We start from the raw sequence: 27836 nt of genomic DNA on the forward strand, positions 1-27836 counted from the left end.
GACAGGGAGGTGTTCAGCCATCTCTATGACAACAGGGCTCCATCATGCATAATGGTGACTTGGGAAGACAAATACCATCACTCCAAACATCCAACACTCCTTCTTTTCCCAGCTTTATATGCTGAGCATGACACCATATGGTTTGGGGTATCCCTTTGGTCACTTGGGGTCAGCTGTCCCAGCTGTATTCCCTCCCAAAGCCTTGTGCACCCTCAGCCTCCTTGCTGGTGGGCTGGGGTGAGGAGCAGAGAAGAACTTGATGCTGTGCAAGCACTGATCAGCAGTAATAAAAACATCCCTGTGTTATCAATCCTATTTCTAGCACAAACCCAAACACAGCCCCATACTAGCTGCTATGAAGAAAATCAACTCTGCCCCAGTCAAAACCAGTACACAACATAATCAGAAATGTCCAGGTAAAAAAAAAGTGTAATATTATCAAGCAAGAATAAATAAATTCACATCCAGAGAATATGCCAAGAGAAAGAAAACTCATCCCAAAGGAAGCATCATGCCAGAGTTCCTTTGGTACTGTGGGAGCAGCAAGGAGTATAAAGATGAGGAAGTACCATCCCCATTACTCCCAGCAAGAGCCCCCAGATGTGTACTGATGTTAATGCAGGGGCTCAGCCTTGCCATGACCTGAGCTGGGTATTGCTGGTTAAACCCCTGTGCCAGGGCCAGTGGCTGCTGCCTCTCCTGCTCCACCTTCAGCTCTGGAGTGGCCCCACTGAGGAAGCATGACATTCCCCCTAATAGTCTGAGCACCTCGAAGAGGTGCCACCATTTCCACTCCTCCCCCTGGAATACTTAAACTGCAATCCTCAGGACTCAGATGAATACTGGAATAGCATATATAACAACATGGAAACAAAGTATACATTTCAGAATTTTTTATAAGAAAAAATTAACCTGCATTAATAATGGTACTTTTCCTTATACTTTGATAACTTGGACTGTTAGATGGTAAAACATAAGTAGGACTATCCATAAATTCTTACTTTATAAGCATGAAGCATTTTCATCTGCTCACTCTAAATTTTAGTCTACCAAGTGCACTGGCAGCTCCTGACTTTGTCATCACTGACAGCCAGCCATATTTTGCCTCATTTTTTTCTTTTTCATGCATTTTAGCTTTTAAGTCCCTATCAGGGACCTCTGCAACAAAAACTGGACCAGAAAGGAACCATGCTCAACCTAATACAACAGATATGCAGAATCAGGTGGATTGGGTTTTAAGAGGAAAGTCAGAGGAGCAGGAAAGGAGTTCTCCAGGAGTTCTTTTTGCTTATTGTTCTATTAAAAATATTTTACTAGTGCAATAATATATTGCATAAACTTACCTCTACCAATCCTACAATAGCCTTTTAAATGTCTTTTTCCTTGAGTAAAATTTAAATTAGTGAAGTTGAACATCAATAAACTTCTCTATTGTATGCATCAACAGCCATTTTAATATTTGAAACCTCTCTGCCTCTGGCTTTTTGTTCCCTACAGTACTTACAGTATTAACCAATGACCTATTAACAGAGCTTGGAATGGCTTAATGTTATATCAAAATATTTCATTCTGTTCAGATTTCAGCTTAAAATCTTTCGTGAGTACTAAGTTTGCTTAAAAGAAATAAAAATAGAAAACATAGTTACTTTTTTAGCCTCTTCAGAGAGAGAAATCAGTTTATATATTCAATATATATGCAATCATTCCGAATTACAGTGATCCATATTCTGTCTTTCTGAGGAATTTCTATATATTGAGGACAAAACAGAATCTTCATATCTTTATCAAAATACATTTGCTAACAACTAATATATTTGTAAGACCCTGAGTAGCTATATACCATGCTGAAGTAGTAGAAATTGCTTCTAAAACAGAAAACATGGTAAATTTCTCACTCATCCCAGCAGAAGAGGAAACTCAGTTCCACAGCTCAGATATGAAAATGTGTTAAATCATAGGAGACTTCCACCTGATTTGTGTCCACTTGCAACTTGTGAAATACACTGTGCTAAGAAGCAAGCTGCCGTGAGAATAACAGGCTATTATTCCAGGATAGCCCGAATTGTACTCTTGACTGCTGTTGCCTCTCAGCTTTCATCCCATGAGAAAAAGCTGTCAAGCAGTCCAAACTTGTGTTTCAAGGGCAGAGATCAGCAAAGTCGGTCCAGATGACTTTTTCGGTTTTAATTATTCAGAAATTAAGGAACAGGAGGTGGTCCTTTGCTGCAGAAGCTTATCTCCCAGCTAATAAAATCCTACAGAGCAAACCGACTACTTTACTCATGAAGCACTGGAGTTAATATTTTTGAGTGAAGAACTGTCCTCATGAAGCCATAATGTAAGGCCAGGTTCAGAGGCACTAAGATGAGCCAAGAGTACAGGAAGAAAGTGGAAACAGGTTAATAATTATATTTAAAATGCCTGAAAAAGGATTATCGGGTATCATACTTTGTACCTGGTGATAGCTGAGATATTCCTGAACAGTCTGACCTTAGGGAAAAGCTGTGTTAGACTGAAGAGAAAGGCAATTTTGAGGGGTTTGAATATAACCTAACACTAACTTGTATATATAGAGACTTTCTTGCCAATCTCATAGCAACAAAAAAGGACACATAAATTCAGTCATGCAGTTAATTACAGTGGATAAAAATTTGGAACGAGATAAAGTAAAATAAAGGGATAGGGATTATTGTGCTGAAAAAGATAATATCAATAGATACAGAAATTTCCTAGAAAAGAAGGTAAAAATTTCTATTTTCACTGGGATGCTGCCACTGCGAGGACATATAAATATATGTAAATATAAATTTACATATGTAGTTAGTTGGATACCTATAGTAATATGATTTGGACGCAAAAGAAAATAAAATAAGAAGTTGAACACAAGGAAAGGGGGAAACATGGGTTTAAGAACCACACACAACCTACAGAAATCCCATTTTTTTGTGACTGGGAAAAGTCACCAAGAAGCTGCCTTTTTAATGTATAACATATTACAAAACATCCAACCAGAGTTCGTTAGTTTCCTTTGCATAATCTGAAAAAAAAATCATGTATCCTGCATGTCTGGAATGTTCTGGAGTCTGCCTTTCCAGGTCTAATTATTGATGTAACACGGCCATCATTGAGAGTGAGTGTTACTGAAAACTGCAGAAATGCAGAGGGGAACAAAAATGGTACTAAAACCTCAGAGAATATTGCAGTCAGCTCCATCATGGTCGGCACTACTCAACAAAGGATTTGTTTGCTCCCAGATGTCAACAATGAGCCAATCTTATTGATCACAGCAGTAATCAGATCACAGCCCTCCATCCACACCCCACATCCTTCCCCTCTTAACACAGAACACCCCACTGCAAAGTTAGGAACTAACAAGTACTGGTTAATTATAAGGAAGGTTCAAATTAAGCAGCTTTCTACCTGTTTGCTGTACTATTCCAGACTTTAACCTGCTGGTTCATTCAATTTTTTGAAATTACATTGATAAATGTCAATGTACCACCTTTAGGCCAAACTGCTGAATGCAGCAGGGTTCATTGACTCTTGGGTGGTTTTGAATCCACGCAATGAGGATTTCTTTGTAAAATGAATGGGAGAACAGAACCAGAGGTGATCACAGGCACATACATGCTTTATTTAGAGGTACTATGCTTAGCATGATAAATACTGCTAATTGGCTGGGAGACTAAATGGTAAAGAAATCAGACTTGAGAAGTCTCCTTTCCCATCTTAGTAGCAATAATAGCCTAAATGCATCAAGTCAGGAACAGAAGAGCAGTTTTCCAAACAAATGCTATAAAACTCTCTACATTGGTAACATAGGCTAACACTAAAACTTGACAATTGTTCCATATACTCAGCAAGTGTATAGGATCAGCAAAAATTTGTGATTAATTCTGAACACTGACAGCCATCCTTCTAGGCTCACCTGGACTATAGAAACTAACGTGACTTAACTTTTTTTTCCACCTAAAGATATAGCTTGTATCAAAAGTGAAATACGCACCGGAGGGGAGCAATATACTGTCAAGGAATTTACTTAATTTCAACCAACTGTGTAGATAAGCCCTCCCAGAACTGAACCCTTTTCAGCCAGGTACTGCAGTCCTAGGAACAGTGCTGCCTGTCTTAACAAACTGTTTCAGATCACATATTTAACAGTGTGCAGTGAGGTAGGATGCTGGGTTAGGATGCTTCCATCCTAACCTGTGGATTCTAAGTATCTTCCTCTCACACTGCATTCCCTGAACTCATTTCCTATCCCCCTGTCTTTCTGGGCAATTTGCAATAGTTTATTCAAGTTGCCCCCTCTATTAGCACAAGGAAAACACATTCCTAGACATGTCCTAATTCAGCATCCTCAAAAAAAATTTAGGGAATGGAGTGTGAAGGGAAAATATCTGATATGCTGACTTTTATTATTAGGAAATCCCCAACCTACACAACCAATAATGTCACGGTAAGCATTAGAGAAAAATTCAGAACAGGTCCAAAGGAAAGAGCACTGACTGGCCTCTCCTAGGGACTCGCCAATGTCAGGTGCCTCTCTCTTCACAATTAACAAAGTTTCAGGTATGACTGTTGTCAAAGAATACAGTGACAGCATATTGGTGAATTCATACCCTCCTACTGATGACTGCAAGGATGAATCCACCACACAGGATTCTGTCCATCAGCAGTGACGTACACACATGAACAGAAAAATCCTTGTCAGACTACATACATGACTTCTTTTATTTTTTGATAAGGGGAACAGGCAATATGGAATGCTAGCAGGGTTGAGTAGGCATGTGCTTCCCAGACCGGTAAACTGTGTTCCATAGAGTTGATGAGGTGACCCCAAAGTGAGACAGCTGTAAGCTGCCTGGCAGGAAGCCCACATGCAGAACCAAGCACTATGCATAGGGAAATTCCTTTTAAGGATTAACATAATACATATAGTACTATTTAAGAAAGATAATCAAATAACGAAGATTTGAAAGAAAGAATTCAACTGATATTTTACCTTTTCTCCTTTTTCTCCTTTCTGGCCTGGCAAACCAGATACTCCTGGCAATCCGGCTTCTCCCTTATTTTTAAAGAAATAAAAAAAGCAATAAAGCAGATCTAAAATATATTTGGTTCAGTTTCCTGTCTTTGTCACAAAAGCCTAACAAAAGCAAATGACTCAATAAATACAGTGCAACACCCAGGAGAAGGATTAAAAGAAAACAAACATTATGTAGAATATAATTTATTCTCAAATCAAAACATTTACACTAAATATAATGCCTAAATATAATTCTCATTTTTACCATGGTACTTTTTGGGTGTATATTCAAACAGCCAAACCATATAGACATCTCTAAGTTTAAATTAACTAAATCTAAAATTTACTGCTTTTTAACTGGGAAATATAACGTAAGTACATTACAATCCTACAAACCTGTAAGATTTTTTCATAACTAAAAAAAAAAAAAGGCCACTATTCTTTATACCTAGCAGGATTAAACAGCATCATGCACCAAAAAGCAATAGGAAACTTCATACTTTGTTTGGAAAGCAGTGGCATCTCTCTCTAGATTCTTGCTGCATTCCTGGAAGCGTGTATATTTTGCTGGCATGAGCAGTTGCTGGTGACAATGTTGTAGCAAATAACCTTTCCTCACGTGGACACTAAAATAAAAAGATTTTCTGGTTTTTGGTCCACTTTAGTTAATAGATAAATAGGATCAAAACACTAGTTTTATTAAAACCTCCTGTCTTAATACTCCTGTACACACCATATTATGAAAAGCCACAACAATTGCCAAATAGAGAAAAGAACTGTAATAAAATGAATTCTAGATATTCTGATCCTTCTGTTCTGAAGTCGATGCCAGTTAAAACTGATAAACCTGTCCCAATTTCTTCCAAAAGAGCCCAGAGAGAGCAATAAAATGTCCCAAAATGAGAAGTAGTGAAACAGAAAACGCCCACAGGGAAAAAAAAAAAAGACAGTACCTCTCAGTCTCATCTTGTCCTTCCCCCCACCCCAAAATGCAAAATATAAGAGTGAATGCAAAGGAAAATTCCATAATTTTTTTTAATGAAATACTTCAGGCATACATAGTTTGGAAAGAAACCATAAGAGCCCTGAAGCCAATGTTCACCTGTCTTTAACTCCTGAGAACTGAGCCAACCTCAAGATATACTACAGGACAAGCCAACAGAACCTGATAAATTTCAGAAGCTCTCATTAAGATGTAATGAGGTTTCCTTCAAGCCTTCTGTCAAAAAAATTCCCATAGGATTTACTACTTAGAAATTTGTATCTAAGTATAAATTCCTTCCCTTCTATTACTGAAAATGTAGCCCTTATAACTGGTAAGGAAGTCATGAAACAATAAATCAGAAATCGTAATGCTATTTTCAATATGGAAGTCATTAACAAGTAGCCCACCATCTTTTACATCTTAAACATAAGACATAGAAATGAAACTGATGGTGTTTTTAGCTATATAGCTGAATCATTGTTTAAGATGTTATTAATTGTTGAGCTTTTTATGTTCATATGAGGGTTTGTTTTGCTCGTGCTTTTTTGCTGTTTCATAACTGATAAATAAATTGTATTTCCACGCACAAAGTGGAATCTACAGAAATTTCATTCATTTCACTTTTCCATGAGCTTATACATTCAAGAGAAAGCCTGCACTATTACCAGGAACATATTTAGAAATATATTTGAACAAAAAATTACTATTTAAAATTAAAATTTCCCCCAGAAATTAGATCCAGTCCCTTCCGTGCTTCTGAGCACCCATCAGTGGTCAGTTCCCACAGTGTTCTGCTCCTCTGTTCTTGAGCAGCTTTTTCTCTCCTTTCCAGGTATGCTTTTCTCCTATCTCTTTTTTGAATGGAATCAATCAGTCCTTCTGTGTCATCTGGGGGATTTTTGCTGACTACAGGCTCACTGGTGATGGTACTTCGCACTGTCTCAGATGAGCCTGATCTTACCAACTACTTACAATTAGTACAACCAATATTTTAACCAATATTTATCCTTTTTGAGTTTTTTTGTGGTTTTGTTTTCTTTTTCAAATGGGCTAGATTGCAGGTGTAACTGTTTTGCTCAACGTCAAGCATTTCTATAATTCTGGTGTCTTCCAGTTTACACCGATTTTGTCTATCAAAACGAGAGGGAAAAGTGAACCATTTAAACTAAATTATTGCTTTCCCTTAAACAACATATACATCTCAGCACGTGTGTTGCAAAGAAGAAAGTATTTCTTAAAATTATCAAGGTTGGAAGAGAACTCTAAGACCATGAAGTCCAACCATCAATCTAGCACTATAAATTGCCAGTTATGAAACACCCATTCCTCCATCTTAGTGTATTGAAATAAGGAAAATGCCCAACGCCTTCCTATTTTCCTCCTACTGTCATGCAGACTCCTCCATGGGCTTTGTTTATATCATCTGTGTAAAGGTCAAATGCACACAAGTACCCCCAAATACCAAGCAGTGGAAGGATTTAGGAGAATTTATTTCCAAAGGTGAGAACACAGCAAATCTGCAACAGGCTTAAGAAAGACATCCCCCCCCTTTCTTCTCAGGGCTTTTATCATCCTTGCCCCCCTCCCCTCACTCCTGCCCGCTGCAGGGCCTTGAGACACATCTGCAAGAACTTCTCTTATGCCCAGGAGTCAGCTCCTCCAGAATGCAGGAGGAGAAAACATCTAAAATTGTCTCTGGGAAACATGCCTTCTCCCAGACAGGAAAGCTTCCTTAAGCAAAAAACCATAATCTCCTTGCAGTAACATCTTCCAGAAGGGTCTTCTACACTTACATCCGTAATGCTTCACAAGATGCAACCTTACTGAAATGGCCTCTGTTGTTTGAAACCATCCTCAAGTCACCTCAGTGATTTGTTTCCTACTGTCTGAGGCTTCCTCAGTTACTAATTAGATATTAAATCAACGTTAAGAAATTAATTTTAAAAGCACTAGCAGCCCCTAGCGCCTTTTACTGATGTCTCACTGTGATATTTAGTTAGGCAGCAAGAAACTATGTACCATGGCTCTAGATATGGGATTCATTTTTAGAAGGTAATTTAACTAACACCTCTATTGAAAGTTATTTACAACTTTTTAGCAAGAAACAACAAAGTAATTTCTTTTGTATTAACATTTTAATTTTAACAGACAACTTACCAAGTCTGCAGATATTTCACAACATGTATCTTCTGTTGCAAGTTTTGGATTACAATAAACTGCTATGTGGTGAAGTTCAATCTATTAAGAAATACAAAAGAAATTAATATGAGATGTAAAAAAAATCTGTGTTACAGTATGCTTTTTCTTATCTTGGCATAATAAACTTTCTCTTTGAAACACTGCATATTTCTGAAATGCTAGAAAGAGACAAATCCAAAACAATTACACAGCTCCCCATTCAAGGAGCAAATTATGCAGTCTATTACCTTGATGAAAACCACATTTTAGATTTTATTTATTTTCATGTAAGTTGCATTCATCTGTATCGATCTTGCTATGTTACACAGGCATTTTACCCCTCTAGACATCCTCTGTAAACATTCTTTTCAGGAATGTAATTTTCCTCTGCAGGGAACTGGAGTAAAGGTTTGATAAGCTCTCTATTGCACACATCATCTTCTGCTTTGGACAGATCTTTGCCTGGACATTGCCACTAAATCACCCAAAGAGCAAAAGATCACAAATTCTGTACGTAAAGCTTTACTTCAGAGATTTTGGGTGGATTGGTGAGATGAAAAGCATCTAAATTTAACTAGCTAATCTTGTCTTCATATGCCTCTTTCTGCTTTGGTTTTACATCCTCTTCATTTCCCTCTTGCACTTGGTATTGAGAAGAGTGACTGTTGATATAGGATCCACTCTGCTGCCTTCATCAGCTTTAAGCCCATAATGTTTTCCTGCAAATGTGTAAGTCCCAATAGACAACTTCCACTCAGAATTATCCAGCTTGTCCACGCAATCAAAAAAAAAGATCTGCTCTTTCTTCATGCTATTTGGAAATGAGGAGATTGTACACACATTTCAAACAACATTAAACTCAAGCCGTAGAAAATAAAACTAAACATGAGCTTGGCCCCATGAAATACGAGCTCCAAGTCCAGGTCAAATTGCTTAGAGACTCACAAGAATGACTCCTCCTGCAATGTTAGCTTGCAGTTACAATGTGCTCTTTTCATCTGGAACCCTACAGTGTACATAGTATTGCTGAAGTTTTCAGATGGTCACTATAAACTCTAAGGCAGATGTTTTAAACCTGGTAGTTGGATGTCAGTGTACTTAAAACAAACTGACATTTCCTGAAGATTAGAAATTATTTGCTGTGAAGTCTCTGCATGAGGAAACAGAAGAGAGCATCTCTGGGACAGAACACAGCCCAGAATATTATGGGGTTGCCTTGGGTAATTCTTGCACCTAAGGCTGCAGGAAACACACCTCCAGCCACTTCGTAATCCCTCTCATTTGGATAGGGGAGTGACAACCATGAACAATATGCCCCTATTTCTACATAGGTGAATTAACCCGAAACACCTTGATACTGAGGTAATCCTTAATTATTTTGTGTCTCCCCTCTGTCAAAGAAACAGCATGTAACGGATGACTGATACAAACTTACAAATTAATCTCACAAAAATGAAAGAAAAAGATTACCACTGTAAGTTATCTTTAAACATAGTAATAATATATCCACGGTACCTAGGGGGCTCATTCTGCAAAGTAAATACAGAAAAACAGACTCCTTAAACCAGGACTGAGTTTTATGTAGTTACTTAGGCAACAGGTTTGCCTAAGCAGATGCTACAGCACTGAATACTATTTTGAGGAAAATACTTGAGGACCTCAAATTAAAAATACACATTCAAAAGTAATGACTGGTTTTGAACCTTTTATCTACATGATTCTTTACAACTGTGCTAGTAGAAGCATGGTTAAAACACGATTTCAAGTTATCGCTTTTTTTTTCATACTACTCACATCTACAGGCTTATCATCTGCAGTACGAGAAGCAATCAGTGTCCTTCCCTGCAAGTCAATGGTGAATTTTTCATCAGTCTGCTTTCTCTCAATTAAATTACAATCCAAATAGAGCGAAATGATCCCTGACTGCACACTAATACCAAGCTTATGCCACTGCCGATCAAACAACGGGTAAATTTCTCGACTCTTAAAAGTGTAGTGCAGTATATTTCCCTGAGCGGATTTGGTCATATACTCCACCACCTTTTTTGTACCATCCAGAAGGACAGAGATCTGAAAGTAAAATAAAATAAAAGAAGTGGTCATTAAAAATTTATAAGAAACAAGCACATACATAAACTATATATAATAAAAATACTTCAACTATATAGACTGGGCAAGAATTATGAAGCATTTTTCTATGTAACTTGGTGAGTACTTATCAGCTATAAATCATAACATGCATTTTATCCTACTTTTCAGTCTTAACTGAATAGATTTTGATAAATTTCTGCCATTCCTAGAAGAAGTCATCAATTACTTCAGAGCAATCTGTTCCTTATAAACTGAAGCTAAATCCAGTAGTGAAACATCCACTATTAAATGTGTCATATTATATGGGGGAAAAAAAAGAAATTTATTGAAAAAAAAAAATAAAAAATGACTCTAACCTCAGGTGTGTCATACTGATTTAAAACTTGCCATATATACCAACGTTCTTTCTTGGTATTTCGCCGTACACGGAATGCAGCAACTAGAGAGTATTCTTCAGGAAGCCCATTTGGAAACACTTGCCTGCAACAGGAGGGAGGAAAAAGACTTCTTGATATTCTTATACAAACAAACACTGCTTAAAAAGAATGAATAGAAATAATACTTGGTGAAAACAAGAAGCCAAACACTTGCTCACACTCATATAAATTCACGGGCCTCAGCAATCAGAAGTGCTTCTCCTCAAAGTACAATTCAGTCTATTTATAAGAGTAAATGACTGAATATTTTGTTCATTAATTTTTGTTCTAACATCTGTGATTAATATAAATAGGAGTCTTAAAAGAACTGCTGCAAAATGAATGCCACACATAAACATATTTTAAAATACTGGTTTTCCCAATTTATTTCTTGGGATATTTGAACAAGTTTTGTAGAGGATTTGTGCAATAATCCTCATCCTTGGAGACTTTCAAAACACAGCTGGACAGGGCTCATAATAACCTGATCTAGCTTCCAAGTTGGTCCTGCTTTGAGCAGGGATTTGATCCAGTGACCTCCATGGGCAATGACTCGGACATCATGAGTATCAGAACAGCTGGACTTCAGCAAGCTCGAAAAAGAATAAGGAATGCATTTTAGACTGAATAACTTGCTGTTGTTTGATTTTGTTATTCCTTTCTTACCTAAGATACACCAATGCCTCTAAAAAAAATTGTCTGACCTATATCACAGAATGCACTGTAACACCACTTCTATAAACTATTTGAAAAGTTTGTATTTCTCAAAAAATGGAACTCTACAGACTTTGGTAACCATTAAACATACACTAATTCTGTACTAAATAAGTTAGGATGGTGCAATCAGCTTTTTTCATTTGAAGCTTCTGCATTTCAAATTATTTCTTTTCTAAGACAGAGGTGAGACAAATGAAAACGACAGATGCAAATTCTATACACTGGAGTAGCTTAAGTGTTCACATTGTCATTTGCTGAAAACTTCAGGATTGCCCAGCTAGCCATACTGCAAAAACCATTCCCTGGAGCAGAGTTCAAGAAACCTGAGGACCCCATGCAGCAGAAAAATTTCTTCAAATTTGTTTCCCATGGTCACACAAAGCAAATGGCTTAGTTCTAAAAAACTGTAAATGGGCATATAATTACACAGTAATGTGCTATAAAGTTTTATTAAAAACAAAACAAAACAATAGCAAATGCAGGGGGAAAGAAAGAGCACAGCATTACAGCCAACAAGACAATAACCCCACAACCCTCCTGAAAATTGTTGTACTTAACTTAGGATCTTAGGAAAAATGCCTCCTGTGCAAAGAAGCCTGCTCTAAATCCTGCTTAAGAGCTTCTTTATGGACTAACACCTATTTAAGTCCCTTACGTGGGAATCACACTTCTTCGGCTTATTTCCCACAGCTGATTCCTTTTTTATCCCAGGATCAAATTGGCTGCTCTCCCACATTGTTAGTAGACCCATATGATGTTGTACAGCTTTAGATGTTTGAATGTCAAAAGGCAAGGCAAAAGTGAATAGGCTTGGCAAGACTTAGATCTTTATTTTGTACTATGTATTTTAAATATAGCATAAAGAATATGTTCTATGATTTATAAAAAAATACCTTCACTAATACATGAATGTGTCTCTGCAGAACAATAAACTATCTGGATGTGGATCAGCCCTATGATTTATTGCACCCCAGGCAAGCTAAGGTGATGGTATCTCAGGTTTACAGCTGTAAACTAGACAGGACATCTGACAGCAGGAGCATCTGATTAGCTTTCAAAAAATCAGTTAACTTTCCCAGCTAAGTTCCACATTGGGAGACAGAGGGGAGTTCACATTAATAGGCAAAGGACAGACAATCGTGGAAGAGAAATGATAAGAAGTCTTCAAATGAAAGGAGGGGAAACCATGATGAGTATGATAAATCTAGAAAACAAATGGAAGTAGTTTTTGGACATAGTAGCACTCTTTTCTACACACACACTCACACACACATGCAACCCCACCCCCACCACTTCACTGTTTTTTACTGTAAGCCTTTCTAACACTTTCAGAGCCATCTAGATGTATGACTATTAAGTCTTCTGAATGTGTTTGTTTCAGAATTTTTTCAAATAAGTTTGATTGTGTGAGTACACACGGTATAAAATTACTTTCCTTAAGTGTTTATCAAATCATTCAGGAAACAAAATGTTAAGATATGGGCCAGCATTATGAAAAAGGGGAGGAGTTCACTCTAACTTCTCTTAGCTTTGAACTGACAAAGAAAACCATATTGGGAGTAATGAGAAAAGCACACGAGATCAAATTAATTCCTAATGGCATTACACTGATTTCAGTGAAGTCAACAAAGGAGGGAAAATTTCAGTAGAATTGGACCAAGGATCAATTCAGTTAGATTCACAAGGCAACTTAGGTAGGAAAGTATCTCTGAAGGCCAATGGATCTAACCCCCTGCTCAAAGCAGGCCAACCTGAAAATTATATCCAACTACTGTAAGTCCTGTCCAGCTGAGTTTTGGAAGTCTCAAGAATGGAGAGTATTCCACAACGCCTTGGAAAACCTTTACCAGTGTCTGGCCAACAAGCAGCACAAATTTGATATACAAGTGCTGTATACCAGAAACATAATAGAAACAGTATCTTTATTTTGAGAAGAGTTATCATTGTTACCTATATGAACATTCCTTGGTGACCAAAAAGTCATTAAAAGATGCTTTAAAGTATACACTTAACTTTCAACCCTTCCAGGCAGATGGTGAGCATGAAAAGGAACAAAATGATGGGATGAAATATTCAGAAAACTAGCACACTATCTACTACCATACACAATTTCCCCTATGCTCCTGCTCCCTGAATGGCTTAAAGTGACTGTAATAGAATAAAAAAGCATGCATCAAGCATTGAAGTGACTTGGGTACAGATGATTAGTAAGATACTGTAGTGATATTTAAGTATTACTGCCATGGTATCTTCTAATCTGTAAAGCTAATTTAAAAGTTCCTCAAAGATAGGCAAAGTATGTCCGTGTTTTAAACAACAGGTATACAATGACATCTGAAGGGAAAAAGAAATGAACGGGAACAGAAACATGAACATAAACCCTCATATTGCAACATGAGAAAAGTCAAGCCAAAAGTTTACGGAATACTGAATTTGAAATTCAGTATTCAATTGCCACCGGCTGCCGCATGAGAGGAGCCCCAAAGAGGAGATACAAGGACTGTCTGAAACAACATCTCAGCCTTGACCATATTGATCATAACTGGTCTAGTCTGGCCTCCAATCGGGAGGTCTGGAGACACACCATCTATAACGCTGCTGATGCCTTTGAGAACGCACGCAGGATCACCCTTGAGGAGAAAAGACAATGCAGAAAGAATCATGCCTTGCAGAATTTACCACCTAAGGAGTCTTTCTGCTGTGCCTTTTGCAATCGGACATGCCTGTCTCGTATTGGCCTTTTTAGCCACCAACGTGCTTGTGACAAACGTGGGTAGAGCCCTTTCCTGAATCTTTGTTCTTGAAGCCCAGCAATGATGACTGAATTTGAAATTCAGAAGACCTTTGAATGTTTAGTATACTGTTTCACCTGATCACATCTACCAATGTTTAAAACTTCAGAAAACTAATGAGATGTTATGTACAGGATGAAAACAATAAATAAACAGCAGTAAGTGTTAATGAAAAATACAAAAGCAAGTTGGTCCACACGTCTACAGCTGAACAAATACTCCATTGATAAGTATTTACCCTTTCCACGTGGCACAAGGAAAGAACAACAGGAAAAGGAGAGAGAAAAAGGGTGAAGGAAACCTATACCAAGCTCATTTTGAAGCCTACAGATGTACACACAGCACAAACAGAACAAAAACTTCAGGTAGCACATCATGGTGTCTACACCAAAAGAAGTAAGAGAGATGACAGGTCTTAAGCAAGTTCTAATGTTACAGAAATGCGGGTAGCAACTAGTAAGTGTGCAAATTCATCCATAAAGACAAGAAGAAAGAATTTACAAATTAACACAGAAAAGCAGATGCCCAGGATATCCTGGGCATCTGATCCCTCCACTAGATGCCTTTTTGGACTTTTTTGGACAACAGTATCTGAACCAAATTACATAATCAGACTGGGGAGCAAAAACACAGCTCTGAGATTTTTGTGAAAAGGAAATACCCTTTTCAGTGGTACAATAGTCAAGTTCTCTCATTCTTGTTAAATTTCCTTAGATTAGGACAATCCAAATCAGACAGCCTTCCCAGATGACTGCTCAAACAAACCTTTAAGGTTATTAAAAATATTCTCTCTTCCTCTTCTGCACTCAAAACACTCATGACTACTGTGGTTTGTGTCGGCTTCAATGCTGTCCAAGCTTACTATGTGTGATTTAAGCACAGTCTATGGCTTAGGCACCTCCAGGAACATGGACAATGTTCAGACACCTCTACACACATCTTGAAGTCACAATGAAACTTGAGTGGGAGTTACATGCCTGTCTGCTTAAGCCATGGTGCTTCTAGGCTTCCGCAGAATTTATACCCAGAAATTAGTTGCCCAAAATTATTCATTTTAGGTGCCACTAGGGGATAGATGGTGCTTGAGAGTGGGCAATTAGAATAATTCTCAGACTGAGGAGTCCAAAGTCTGACTAAATTATACTTTAGGTGGAATTTAAACAGTTTGATTTTTTCCCTCTGTCCATATTGTTACTAGTATATATAAAAAAATTAAAGTTGATGAATGGAGCACTGTGTTCTCAAAGCAAAGCACACCCTTGGTGGAAACTGCTCAAAACAATAGCAGGAATTAAAGCACATAAACTGAATATATGGAGGTTTAAATTTACACCACCCTGGCCAGCTGGGTTGAGGTGTACTGTAAATTACAGAGGCCGCAGCTGGCAAATTGAGGACACTACTGATAACCAGCAGGAAGATTCCTAGCAATACAAGGTTTTAGATTTTACAAAGATATGTTAGAAATCCATACATTCAAGTATCTCTTAATGTTTCACTGGTTGAAACATGAGGCAGATGGAGCCAGAATGGTAATAAATACACACTGATGCTCCCGTAACAACTGTGTGTCACTCTGTGAAAGTATATGTATACACAGAATTGCAAAGTCTTTTGTTGCGTTCTCCTCTTTTTTACTGGATTAAATGTAGCCATAATTTTTCCTAAAAACAGGTGTACATTATGAGGTTCCTAGAAGAGCAGTGACAGGAATTTTGCATGAACTTTACCATTATATTTGTGCACACTTTCCACTGTTTATAATGATCAAGTATAGAATAATTTTTGGCAAAATATTTGATTATTCATTTGTTTCCTCAAAAGTTCGGAAAATTTCTGAAATGCAGATACCAGATGGAACTGCTAGTGCTACCATACTAAAAGAAGTAATTATGAATGAATTAACTATGTATTCACTGTGCTATAAACAGTTTTAGTTCTATCTTTGTAAAGCAGCATTGAGTTACCCGTATCAAATTTAGTAAGGCAATCCTTTATTTACCTTTTGTTTTTATTTTTAAAAAAAGCACTAATGGGAAAGCAGCATCTATTTTTAAATCTTATGAACTCTAATTGTTCCATATCGAATGAGAATACACTACAGTATATGATAAACTTCCGTATTTACAAGTATCAATGAAGCCTCCAACTTGCTGTATGTCTTCCAAGAAGAGAAAGATGAGCCAACTTACATTTCCTGAGAGTGAAACGAGAGATGTTTAGAGTTTATGGCAAGATACATCTTTTCCAGCTGACATATACCATTACCTGGTATATGTCACTTGTAACATGACAATGCTACAATCATTTGGTGACCAGAGCTCAAGGAGTTAGTTTAAACAACTTTCCCATGTTGGGTAATAATTTCTTTAGTACTACATTGATAGAGGCATTGACATGCTAACCTTTTTGTGCTTGCAAAGGGATTTAAACTCAGATCTATCACGAATAAAAAAGTAAAGCTCGGGTGACCAAATAAAAAAAATCTCCACATTATTCTCAATATTTCTACATTAAATTACTAGATTTTTGATTCTCAGTTTTTACCTAACTTGACTGGTACAACAGGAGAAGGGGAAATAACTAACTAGAACAATTTACCAATCTGTGGGCAGAAAGGGTTTTTTAAATTCTTTTCAAATAAAAGTTAAGAGCAGCTGTCTGTTCTGTCAGGATAAGAAATAATTTCCTTCCCATCCATCTTCCTCAAATCACGTTAAGATGCATTATACAGTTTCATGTTACATTAGGCCTCAAGTTGTTTTCATACGACACATTATATGATGCAACTCAAGGGAAACTATTCAGACAGCTTAAGAGTTATTAATTACTTAGGGAGAGCTCAACCCACTCATGAAATGTTCTGCTGAAAGCAAAGCTGCAGATTATTTTAACATTGAGAAGAGGGATTTACTTAATATTTCATACACTTCGGCATGCCTCTGCTTTCATTTACTGAGCAAGTATAGATTAGTTGAAGCTCACAATATACAGGTTGTTCATGAATTTTTGGGGGGTGAAAGTCAATGTTATTGCTATCAAAATTTTAAAGGGCATTTGTAAAAAGATTGGTTTGAAAGAGGAGTAGAAATACCAAAACTGTTATGCCGTGCAGAGTACCTTTACCCCAAGGTTTCCAGCAGTATTCTGTTTCCTTATTTAAAGGTATTAATAGTGAATTCCTGGCCCTAATGAAGTCAAAGGCCAGCCTTTCATTGCTGTTAAAGATGTCAGACTAACAAAACTGTCTGCTTTTCAAGTTTAGCCAATTTCTGTGCATTTTAACTTTTCTGGGGGAAAAAAAAAATCAGGTAATCAACATTAAGAATTTTGGAGTCTTATCTGGTGGAAGGTAGCTTTCAGTGCTTTTAATAAAGATACACACTTGCCTTGCTCAGTTTGGATATTTGTTTTATGAACCAAACAGGTCTCAGAACAATCAGTGAACTTTACTACCTGGAAAATAAAAACAGCCCCAGCGAAGACCAAAGGCTCCCAAAACCACAAATGTGTGATTTCAGCACACAGTCGCTCACTCTTCATCTCTCTCTTTTAATAATGAATGTATTTTAAAACATAAAATATGTCAAAATGGGTTCAGAAATTAGCAAGTGTACCACATTAGAAAGCACTGTATTCAAACAGCATGTTTCCCCTTCCAAAACATCGTAGTATGAATGTTGCACAGTAAATTAATCATCTTTCCACACAGAGGCACATGGGGTGGCAAAGAATGACAGCCACACCACCAGAGGACGTTTTGAAGGAAGACTAGTCAGGGACGAGGAGGGTCAGAGACTTACTACTTCAGCAAGCTAAAACTTTACTCAAAGTAATCTCATACTCCAAATGATCTTTTTCCATACCTGCACTAGTATAGATTTATGAAAACATAATGAAACAGAGGGTATACAAACAACAGATATAGTAGAGTAAGCTGCCTTTTTATGTACAAAGCTAGTAAAGGAAATGTATAAGGTACTAGAAAGATTTGGGTGGTCTCTGCAGTGTACAGGCATTGAGATGTTCCTTCAGATGCTTTTGAGTTCAACATCTAATGCCTGGTTACCTGTCATTCAGAAAGACTGAAGTCAATCTGAGTGATTCACTCCGGCCTTACGCTGAACAAGTCTTGCAATAAGGCTGTTTCTTTTCCTCAGGAGGTGACCAGGGAACAAACAAGTTGAGAGACAGGGAACACATAAGAAAAAGGTGGAACTCTAGCTCTTTCACAAAGGAGAAAAACATTTCCTCTTCATCTGCTTTCTCCGAATCATGCAATTGCACAACACTTTAGGGTGTCCCTCTGCCTCATGCTGCTCAAACCAGATTGGTTTTCCATGTGTTGGTGTTACTTACTGACTGAGAATCATGCAAAGATTTTCTAATGCTACTGGAACAAAGTGACCAAAACCAGCTTCTGTTGCCCCAGTCTGCTCCTTGTAATGCATATTTTCAGTAACTGTGGCAGTCAGGTAATACCTCTGTAGCAGATACTGATGGATCAGTAATTGATACCTTCAATTCCATCTGCCCCTCCTCACACGGACATACGATAAGAAATCACTTTCAGTCTACTGTTTTTAGAGTTCTGTAAATACGGGGATGTTTCTCATAAAATGTGCTCTTTAACTGAGCATTTCTCCACATTCCATGGATGCTAAATCTGCTCATGCATCAAAATTTAAAAATGCCAGTTAGCAGTATCTCCTTCCAGTACCAGCATCCATCTACACTGAAAATATAAAAATAACTCAAAAGAAAACCATCTCTCTTGAACTCCAGCATCTCCTGCTGGGAATCATGCCCTTCCTAGATATATACCTCATTCTACTTTCTGTTCTGTACTGACATGTAGAACTTCAGATGAATGGGCATGTCCCCCATTCCCATTTTTCTAACAGGTTTCTACTTCCGTGATTCACTGTAGGGACTGAAACTGGCCTGTACACATGTCTTATTGCCCAGCATGAACGCCCCAGGCTTACTCAGAACCACACTAGTAAATTGATTGCCTCTATAAAGAAACTTACTCAGAGTCTGTCACATTGCTCACAAGCAATCCACCAAAAAAACCCCAAAAAACAAAACAAAACTTTGGTGGGTTTGCAATTCTCTCCTAAGACACAGCTTTTGTTCAAAATTTAAAACTAAGATGTGCCTAAAAGAATGGCAGAGATTTAAGTTGTCTTCAGCTCATTCAAGAATTGCGTCAAGCTTTTTGGTCTTGAGAGATTATGTAAAAATGCCCCTTTGCTGTCCTAAATATCGTAAAATCCAATTGTGGTACTTTTTCATAAATTGCAACCATCAAGAGGATGTGAACTTAAGTACTTCTAAAGGAACTTTAGGTGTTTCTTTCGACATCTACCCATGCTTTTATTTAGATATTTTATGAGCTGTTTTGTAACTCATGTGGTCCTTCTAGCTATCTCCCAGAAATCGAACAAAGACAACAGGTCTAGTTAGTATAGTCTGTTATTTGACAGACTCTGAAGTCAATGAGATATTAAGTTCTTATGCTAAACACGATTATCTACAGTGGAATGAAATTATTAGGCTGATCAAGAAACCTTCTGAAGATGTTAATGAAAAAAATAATCAGCGTAACCTCTGACAGCCAACTGGCACTGAAAGTTGCTCTGTACACATTTTTACATGCTTCCTACCCTGAAGCAAGACCTATGGTACAGTATTAATTATTTGTATATCTCAGTGGTTTCTGTTGTCTGGAAAAACAAAGAAAATGCCATGATCATTCAGTCAGAAGACAGACAGAAAATGCACTTCATGCTTTGGAAATGAAGGAGGCCATCAGGAATTACTTGGCCTATATATCCATATAATCTTCTATAGAGGAGGAAGAAATCTAAGCATCCATTTCTGCTCTGACATTTGCACAGGTACCTAGAGATGCCAGCTGATTCCAGAAACAGAACAGTCTTTTTAGTTTGGTACACAGGAGGGCTAGTCAGCTCCAGCAGAGCTGCATGCTGAGAGACTCGCACCCTCCTACTTCTCATGCTGGTGTTTTGAGAGCTACCTCGTGTATTTCTGCATGACATCATGCTACCCAACCTAAAAACCTTGTTTCCATAGAACACTCAATTTCTTCCTGTTTAGTCTCCCCTCATCCCCATTCCAAACTTTTGGTAGCTTTTTACACTGAATCAATGGAACAAGTACCAGCAAAGCGATTACACTTAGAACAGGCTCTCCCTTTCCTTCCTGGGTTCATTTTGCCAGGCCCTAGACAAGCCTGGCTGATGGTAAAAGGCAAAGTATCTCACAGGCCAGCATGTCTCTTATGAAAATGCTGAGCACTCCCAGTGAACATAATAGCGTGGTTGGCAGTGGAAAGGGAGAGCTAGGACTGCTGTATGGAGTGATGCTGAACAAAACCATGGGATGTTTTTTTTTCTAACCTCAAATAATTGCCTGGATAACTAGCCCTCTCCTCTTCAGCACACAGGACTGCCTATAAATAAACTCATTCCAGGCTAAAGTCACAAGCAGGTCATGCTAAGATGTGCTCAAGTAAGAAGGCACACACGAGACCTAAGGCACTACAGCCCACAAGACTGTTGTAGATGGATAGATCAACCCATCTTCGTTCCAGTTATCTCCCCAAAAAAAGAAGGTGTAAGTGGTGAAGATTAAGTTACCAACAGAAGAGACCGGAGTAGGAAAGAAGGTTAATGACACCAGATACCAGGGTCTGACCTGAAACAAGTAGCTCTGTCAGCTGCAAGAGTGAAGCTAGAGAGAGAACATGCTTTTGCTTTAACACCCCCTACACACAGCATGACTAGTCTATGAATATTTAAGCCTGGTGTTCTGCTTACAATTAGAAGGATAATTAAATAAATAATGTGCTCCTTTACAGTTTGTAAAAATTGTTCACATTCACGGATTTTAAGTGAATGAATATGGAAAATGGAAGATCAAAAAACTAATTTGCATCACATTGGGAAGACTTAATAACATCTTCAGAAACTGGAAATGATCACTTTTCTGAAGTCTTGGAGTTAGAAATGAATTGTCTAATTAAAGTCAAGTTAAAAAAAAGATACATACAGCTTAGCCTTCGACTCTCACGGTTTCTGTAATAATGAGATTTTTGGTAAGTTACAGATTAAATGAAGTTAAAAATAAATCAAGTTCAAAAATACCAACATTGCATTGCTATCTGCTGAGTCATAACTATATTTAACAGGATGGGCCAAAGACCTGAGACTCACTAACCCTGTTACCATCAGACCCAGCTGGGAAATGTCCAGGTATCCCCCTTAAAGTGTTAGGAGAGAAATGAAAAAAAGCATGTTAAGAGAGTTGGGGTCTTGCATTAAAGCCAAGACAGAGGTGTTGAAAGGAGACTTCAAGCAGTGATAAGTCAATGAACATTTTACTTAGATTTTTCCTAAGCTTCACATCAAAAGAACACCCCAACCCCAACCTGAAGGAACACTGAACATGACCGGGAGTCTTTCTCAGACCGGGGAAGCAGGCCTGATGCCTTATATCCAAACAAGGAAGCTAGGAATTCACAAATTTTCTTCAAAACAGTGAAAACTCCACATTAGAAAAACTTTGCATTAAAACAATGCATCAGCTATAACTTAATTTGAGGTTAAATCATCTATGTAAATTCCATACAAAAGTAACACAACTAGAATGAATTATATTCTTTTTCAACAGTAAGGATGAGACTGAAACCTGTACTGCTGACAAAAGTTCTAAGAACATCATATTTCTTACTGCACGTCCGACTAGTAGATAAAATATGGAAAAGTTATGACAGTAAAGAAAATACCACTATTATCACCAATATTTTGCATTACATAAAATTGTAATATATAAGCATGCAATGAGATGAGAAAAAATATTTTGGAAGTTTTAAAAAGGAAATACTTAGTTCCCTCACCATGCTATGACAAAACCAGCATTTTGATGAATTCGCTCTTACCCTATAAATTATATGGTTGACAATGGAATTAAGACCCTACATCATGGAAACTATATTCTTAAGGAAGAAAATCTGTTAACAGTATAGTCTATAATAGAATCGTAGAGTCCTAGAATGGTTGAAGCTGGAAGGAACCTCTGGAGGTCATCTGATCCAACCCCTCTGCTCAGGCAGGACCATCTAGAGCCAGCTGGATAGGAGTACACATTTACTTGTGTATGAGAACAAAATCAATCCAACATGAGCTGTTTAAAATGATATGTTAATTCTGATTACAAAAATTAGGATGCTGTAAAAAATGTACTCTTAGGCACAATACGAGTTCATATGAGTAGTGCTAACTCATTTTAAAGGAGAAAAGAGAAGCAAGGCTGTGTTATAACTTTGATCTTTCAAGAACTCTTAATCAGTTAATGACTCGTGACTTTCCTTTCCATGAAATCATATCAGCTATCTTGAATCACAAAGTGTTTTTTTAGTGCTCCTAACACTTTCACAATCTTAAGCTTACGTAATTTCCTGGTAACATAGCATATCTGTCCCCACATACTAACAGTAATACAATTATTTATCACTTTCTAAATTTAAAGAAAGTTGTGTGGAAAGGAAAGTAACCTATCCAAATAAGAAATCATTTCAAAGTCTTTTTGAGTTAACACATATCTGACAGCATTTCCTTTTCAGACATTCAAGTCATCTCATACAGTTTCATTACTAAACTACTGCTACAACTTAGCTTTTATGTTTGGTCCTGTTGTAGCACATTTTCTTCCAGTGCCTCTGTCCATATGATTATTCTTGCGAGTTACTGTCTTTATCACATATTGTCCACAGTTCAGCAAGGAATATAATGTCATATGTTAAACATTCTCAATTCTCAGTGACTTAATTTCACAGGAGATATTGAAAAAAAAAAAAAACAAAAAAAAATCAAAAAAGCAAACAAAAAAAAAAACCACAAAAAAACAAACAAAAAAACCAAAAAAACCCCCAAAAACAACAACCCCCCCAGCCCAAAACAACAACAACAACAAAAAGCCAACAAAAAAACCCCAAACCAAAAAAACCCCAAACTACTGCAATAGAAGACTCAGTTCCCAAAACTCCTTGTTTCCAAATAGCACCTTTATCTGTAAAATGAATGAGCATTATCTACTCACTCTGTACAAGTTGCTGCTAAATATCAGTCCTGAGCAAGAGAGATAATTTAATGCTGCAATTGTATGTACTATACTACAAGGTAAGTGCATCCACCATGAAGGGTCCTGAGTGACTATTATACTTTTTGTTTAGTTTCATAGATTAATTTAAACTGGCAGTCATCTAGAATTCTGAACCACTTGCTTAAGAGACAGATCCAATAAGAGGGGGAAAAAAGTGTGCATGGAGTTACAGCACCTTGATGACACTGTCTGTATTGTTACTTCTCAGAAGTGGTCTAAAGCAAAATATGCATTCAAAAGTATTCGAGTAAATCAACACTGTTCACCATACATTATGAGCATGCACATTTCTTACTAAATGTTCACAGAATTATTAAGACTGGAAAAGACCTTTAAGATCATCAAGTCCAACCATCAACCTAGCACCAGCACCATGTTCACCAACAAAACACGTCCTCAAGTGCCATATCCATAATTTTTTGCAAACTTCCAGGGATGGTGATTCCACCACACCCTTGAGCAGTCTGTTCTAGTGCTTTACAAACATTTCAGTGAAAAAAATTTTCTAAGCAGAACTCTCAGCAGAGTTCACAAAGAAAACTGAGTAAAAAAGGTAAATCGAAGTTCATCAAGGACTTTAACATTAACATTACTACTACAGGTGTATTAATAATTAGCTGTCTAATCCCCAAAATAAAAGATACATTCATTTTTGCATGAACATTAAAAGCATAATGCCATATTAGGAACTATCAACAAGTTATTCGAGGCCTGTATTGTCATGCCCAATCCCAGAGTATTTTTAGGATTTATTATTTCAAAATAGAATTCTAAGATACTGCAACTAGTCACACTGACTAAATCCAAAAATAACATTATCTCTTGCACATGGTTCTGTTAATACACCAATAGCTGTACATCAAGACTTGTTTCTAGAAATTACAGATCATTCTACAAGTTGAAGTTTATTTCATCACTCCAAGTTTATAAATGAGTTTGTGGCATAAAAAATATTGACTTGAGACAGACAAGACTGCAATCAGCAAACTGTATACAGTTATGACTGAACTCAAGTTGATATACAGACATCCAAGAGAAAAACCCATAGCATGGCCTGTACTGTTCCAGCAAAACTAAAGAAGTATTTTAAAAAATTTGTCACTTTATCACCGTTAAGTAAAAAATATTTCACAGCATGATGATAAAAACTGCAGAGTGACTCACATAGAAATGCTAGAGGCCAAAAATCTCTCAGACCCAACTGAAAATAAATGAAAATCAGTGTAATGAAGAAAAAACACCAGACGGTTTCACTGTGAGACAGATCATGAACTATTTTTAGACATAAAATATAAAAACTCAGAGGCAAGGTGGAGGAAGGGCACGATATCTCTATGACATGTTTAAACAACAAAGCTCCAGTATAAACACAGATGTATCAGCACAAACAATCTTTTTGTAGGTACAACTTTAGTTAAGAGGAGAAATGCCTGACAGCATAGTTAAAGCAAACTAGCTTTCACAGAGTGTTAAATCACAAAAGCCAGAAAAAGAAAGACATGATTTATTACAGGGTTGTTTGGGATTTTTTTCACAGTCTGCTGATAAATGACTTTTGAAGCACATGGTACCATTGCTTCAGCTAGAGAAATTATATGCATTTTATAAAGACACTTGAATTCTCTCAGCTCAATCAGCAAAACTGATAAATGATCTTTCAGTCTCTAACTTTATCCTGCAAGATAATAGGGCTACAGTCTATCCTCAGCTGCATGCATTATGCCCAGTACATATCATTGAATTCTAGTTGCATATATCATGGCTGTATATACCCATAGCTATTCTGGTTTTCCAAGTATCTTCAACTGTACTGATTTTGCAACTGTACTTTTGTTCTAAGACTATCAAATGCAGATCTCATATGGACTTATATCTGCGTCCTCCTTGTACTCACTTTTAAGAGACTTTTGCTTCAAAAAAAGTGGCCAAGATAAACCAAGACAACATTGCAAAGATTTTAGAAGTCAGCATGTTTGGCAGGGAGTAAGAGACATGTAAACTTTGCTGAAAGTTCCACAAAGGCTAGAATTACTTAAGGCTCTCTTCGGCTGGTAAATTGAACAACCTATGGCAGAATTTGTGTCCAATTTTTTTCAAAGGTCATTGAGAAGTATCCAGGTAAATCGCTTCTGCTGAATCTAGAAATCTAATAACACAATAACTTTGTCTAGCAACTTCAATATCTATGACAGTATATGTTTTAGATTTTGTTATCTTATCCAATAAGAAAACTGAAAAATAGTTTTGGCATCCATATCAGATAAAAATAGAAAGGAATTCCCTACAGGAATATATAGCAGAAGTGAAATTGCTTAGATACTGCAGATGCTGTTGTTTTAATCAGAACACTGGAAATGTTTTCCACAGGGCAGGTTAAAACATTAAAAACTGAAGGTACAATTTCAGGGTTTGTTTAAGCTAAGGTCAGGCTGGTCCCAGCCCTGGCAGCGTTATCTTTCTCCTTATCAGCTGTGATTGCTGGAGATCACACAGCCACAGGGATCAGCCACCAGCCTCAGTGACCACAGAGGCTGATGCTTATGTGGAGAAAGTGAGATGAGGCTGAGAGCTGGAGCCGAGTGTTGTGAAAGCGAACTAATTTTATTTTCTTCCAAATAATAATTCAGACTAGACAGACTTTTCCCTTAAAACAAAGGCAGAATGACAAAAATAACAATGAAATACATGTTTTCCAAATTAAGGAAAGTTCTTTATGTTAGAAAAGTAAACTGCCTTTACTAGTTTTTCTTTTGGTGCTTCTGTGATTTGCTTAATGCTGCCTTAAGTTTCATCTTGAACTATGAGGCACATGGGTATCCACAGAAACACTGCTGGTCTCCTCCACACTCTTGCTGTGTACAAGTGTCCTTAAAATACACATCTCCCAAAAGCCCCTTCCCTTTATCTGCAAGTGCTTTACAACAAGAACATCATCACTGGGGAAAAAAGGAAAAGAAACAATCTGCTTCATCCAGCACTGTCTTACCAATTCAACTGGTACAACACTGCCCCACTAAGCACTGCACTGTTGGGGGAACACACTACAGATCAAAGAATTCCAATTTGTTACAGGCAGTGGTATAATTAAAATAGATTTTCTAACTCTCTGTTCCCTCACAGCCTGCTTTTAATGTAAATACCAGACTTTTTTGCACACGTACTCTTCCCCTCTGCCATCTGTCTGTCTTTACCTTTGCTTTCCCAATTATTTCTGCGCAGTAAATTGCATATTAAATTATAGGATGATTCAAGCTCATTATAGAAACTATAATCCATTAATACCTTAATTTTGAATCTTATGAAAAGAACTTAGCATATTTCTTTTGAAATTATAGGTAGAAATAAGCCCAAATATGCACAAAAACATTCACATGTGTTTATTCTTTAAAAGAAGCATTGTTCTGTCATTTTTCATGGTAAGAGGCCACAGTTTTCTCCTTAGTTATGAAATTAAATAATTGGTATTGAAATGGTAGGTACAGCACCAATTTGCTCTTTCAACAGTAACCACTGTATTTTCCTTCTTTTCAATTTATAAAATACAGTAAGTTTTCAAGTTTCTGGAAATAAACACAAAGTACACTATTTCAGTACCTTTCAAAAAGAATTGGAAAAAAAGACTAAATCACTACAGCTTCTGATCCACTGATGTGAAAGACCTGAAAAAAACAATCAAGATTTTTACTACATTCAGGCTCCCACACTCAGGAAGCAAATTCCAAAAACAAGGCCCTTTTCTTGAAAATACCCTGCAACCAAAATACCAGACATTTCAGTCTTGGCAGTGTTGGCTCCAACTGCTCAAAAGATCTTAAATAAATACATGATACAGTAAAGGAAAGGTGGTTTCTTACATAACCATCTAATATTTTAACAGGGCAAAGGCTAGCAAGACTTTGTGTAAGCACAGATAAAAGTTGGTTTGAATAATTTCAACTACTGCCTCCAAATAGGGGTAACAACCCATTGCCATGTTTGGCCAATGTTTTAGAAGTTTTTGATGAAATCTTTTGGAAACTGGTGATTTTCACATCTATCTATTCTATACTATATTTAAGAAAAATATATCTTAAAAATATTTTTCAAGAAGACTGTTAAACCTGACTTTGCTGCCCAAAACACATGCCATGTGCAAAATTAATAAAAAATCGTGCCCATGAGGACCTTCACTGACAGCTGAAGTCATATGAAAGGAACTTGGTTTTTTAGTTTGGTGAAGAGGGAGGTCTCAGCAGATACAGCCAGAGAACATACAGCAAAGTAAATAGTTGCAAAGCCACCTAGAGATAGGTGCCTTTGGGAAAGCATACTGCTAATAATGAAAAGGCTTCTAACAGTGAGCACAGAAACTGCCTCACTTCATGCCAGCTGTGCTTTACAAAATGGAATTCCCTCCACATTTTTTTGCAATTAAAAAGGTTAGCACTAAAAATGAACAG

At 37.2% G+C, this 27836-nt stretch overlaps 1 protein-coding gene across 1 annotated transcript in view; it reads right to left on the reverse strand.

The window, feature by feature from the left end:
• The window catches only part of COL19A1 (collagen type XIX alpha 1 chain), a 184923-nt gene that overhangs the window by 141482 nt on the left and 15605 nt on the right, over positions 1-27836 (reverse strand). The window contains exons 5-9 of the mRNA XM_018078330.3: positions 10640-10763; positions 9987-10262; positions 8172-8252; positions 5530-5655; positions 5006-5068 (exon numbers count right to left, since the gene is read on the reverse strand). Of these exons, the coding sequence (XP_017933819.1) occupies positions 5006-5068; positions 5530-5655; positions 8172-8252; positions 9987-10262; positions 10640-10763 (670 nt within the window). The remainder of the gene's footprint in view (positions 1-5005; positions 5069-5529; positions 5656-8171; positions 8253-9986; positions 10263-10639; positions 10764-27836) is intronic.

Source organism: Manacus vitellinus, unplaced genomic scaffold, assembly GCF_001715985.3.
Source record: "Manacus vitellinus isolate BGI_N305 unplaced genomic scaffold, ASM171598v3 scaffold_4_pilon, whole genome shotgun sequence".
NCBI classification, from domain to species: Eukaryota; Metazoa; Chordata; class Aves; order Passeriformes; family Pipridae; genus Manacus; species Manacus vitellinus.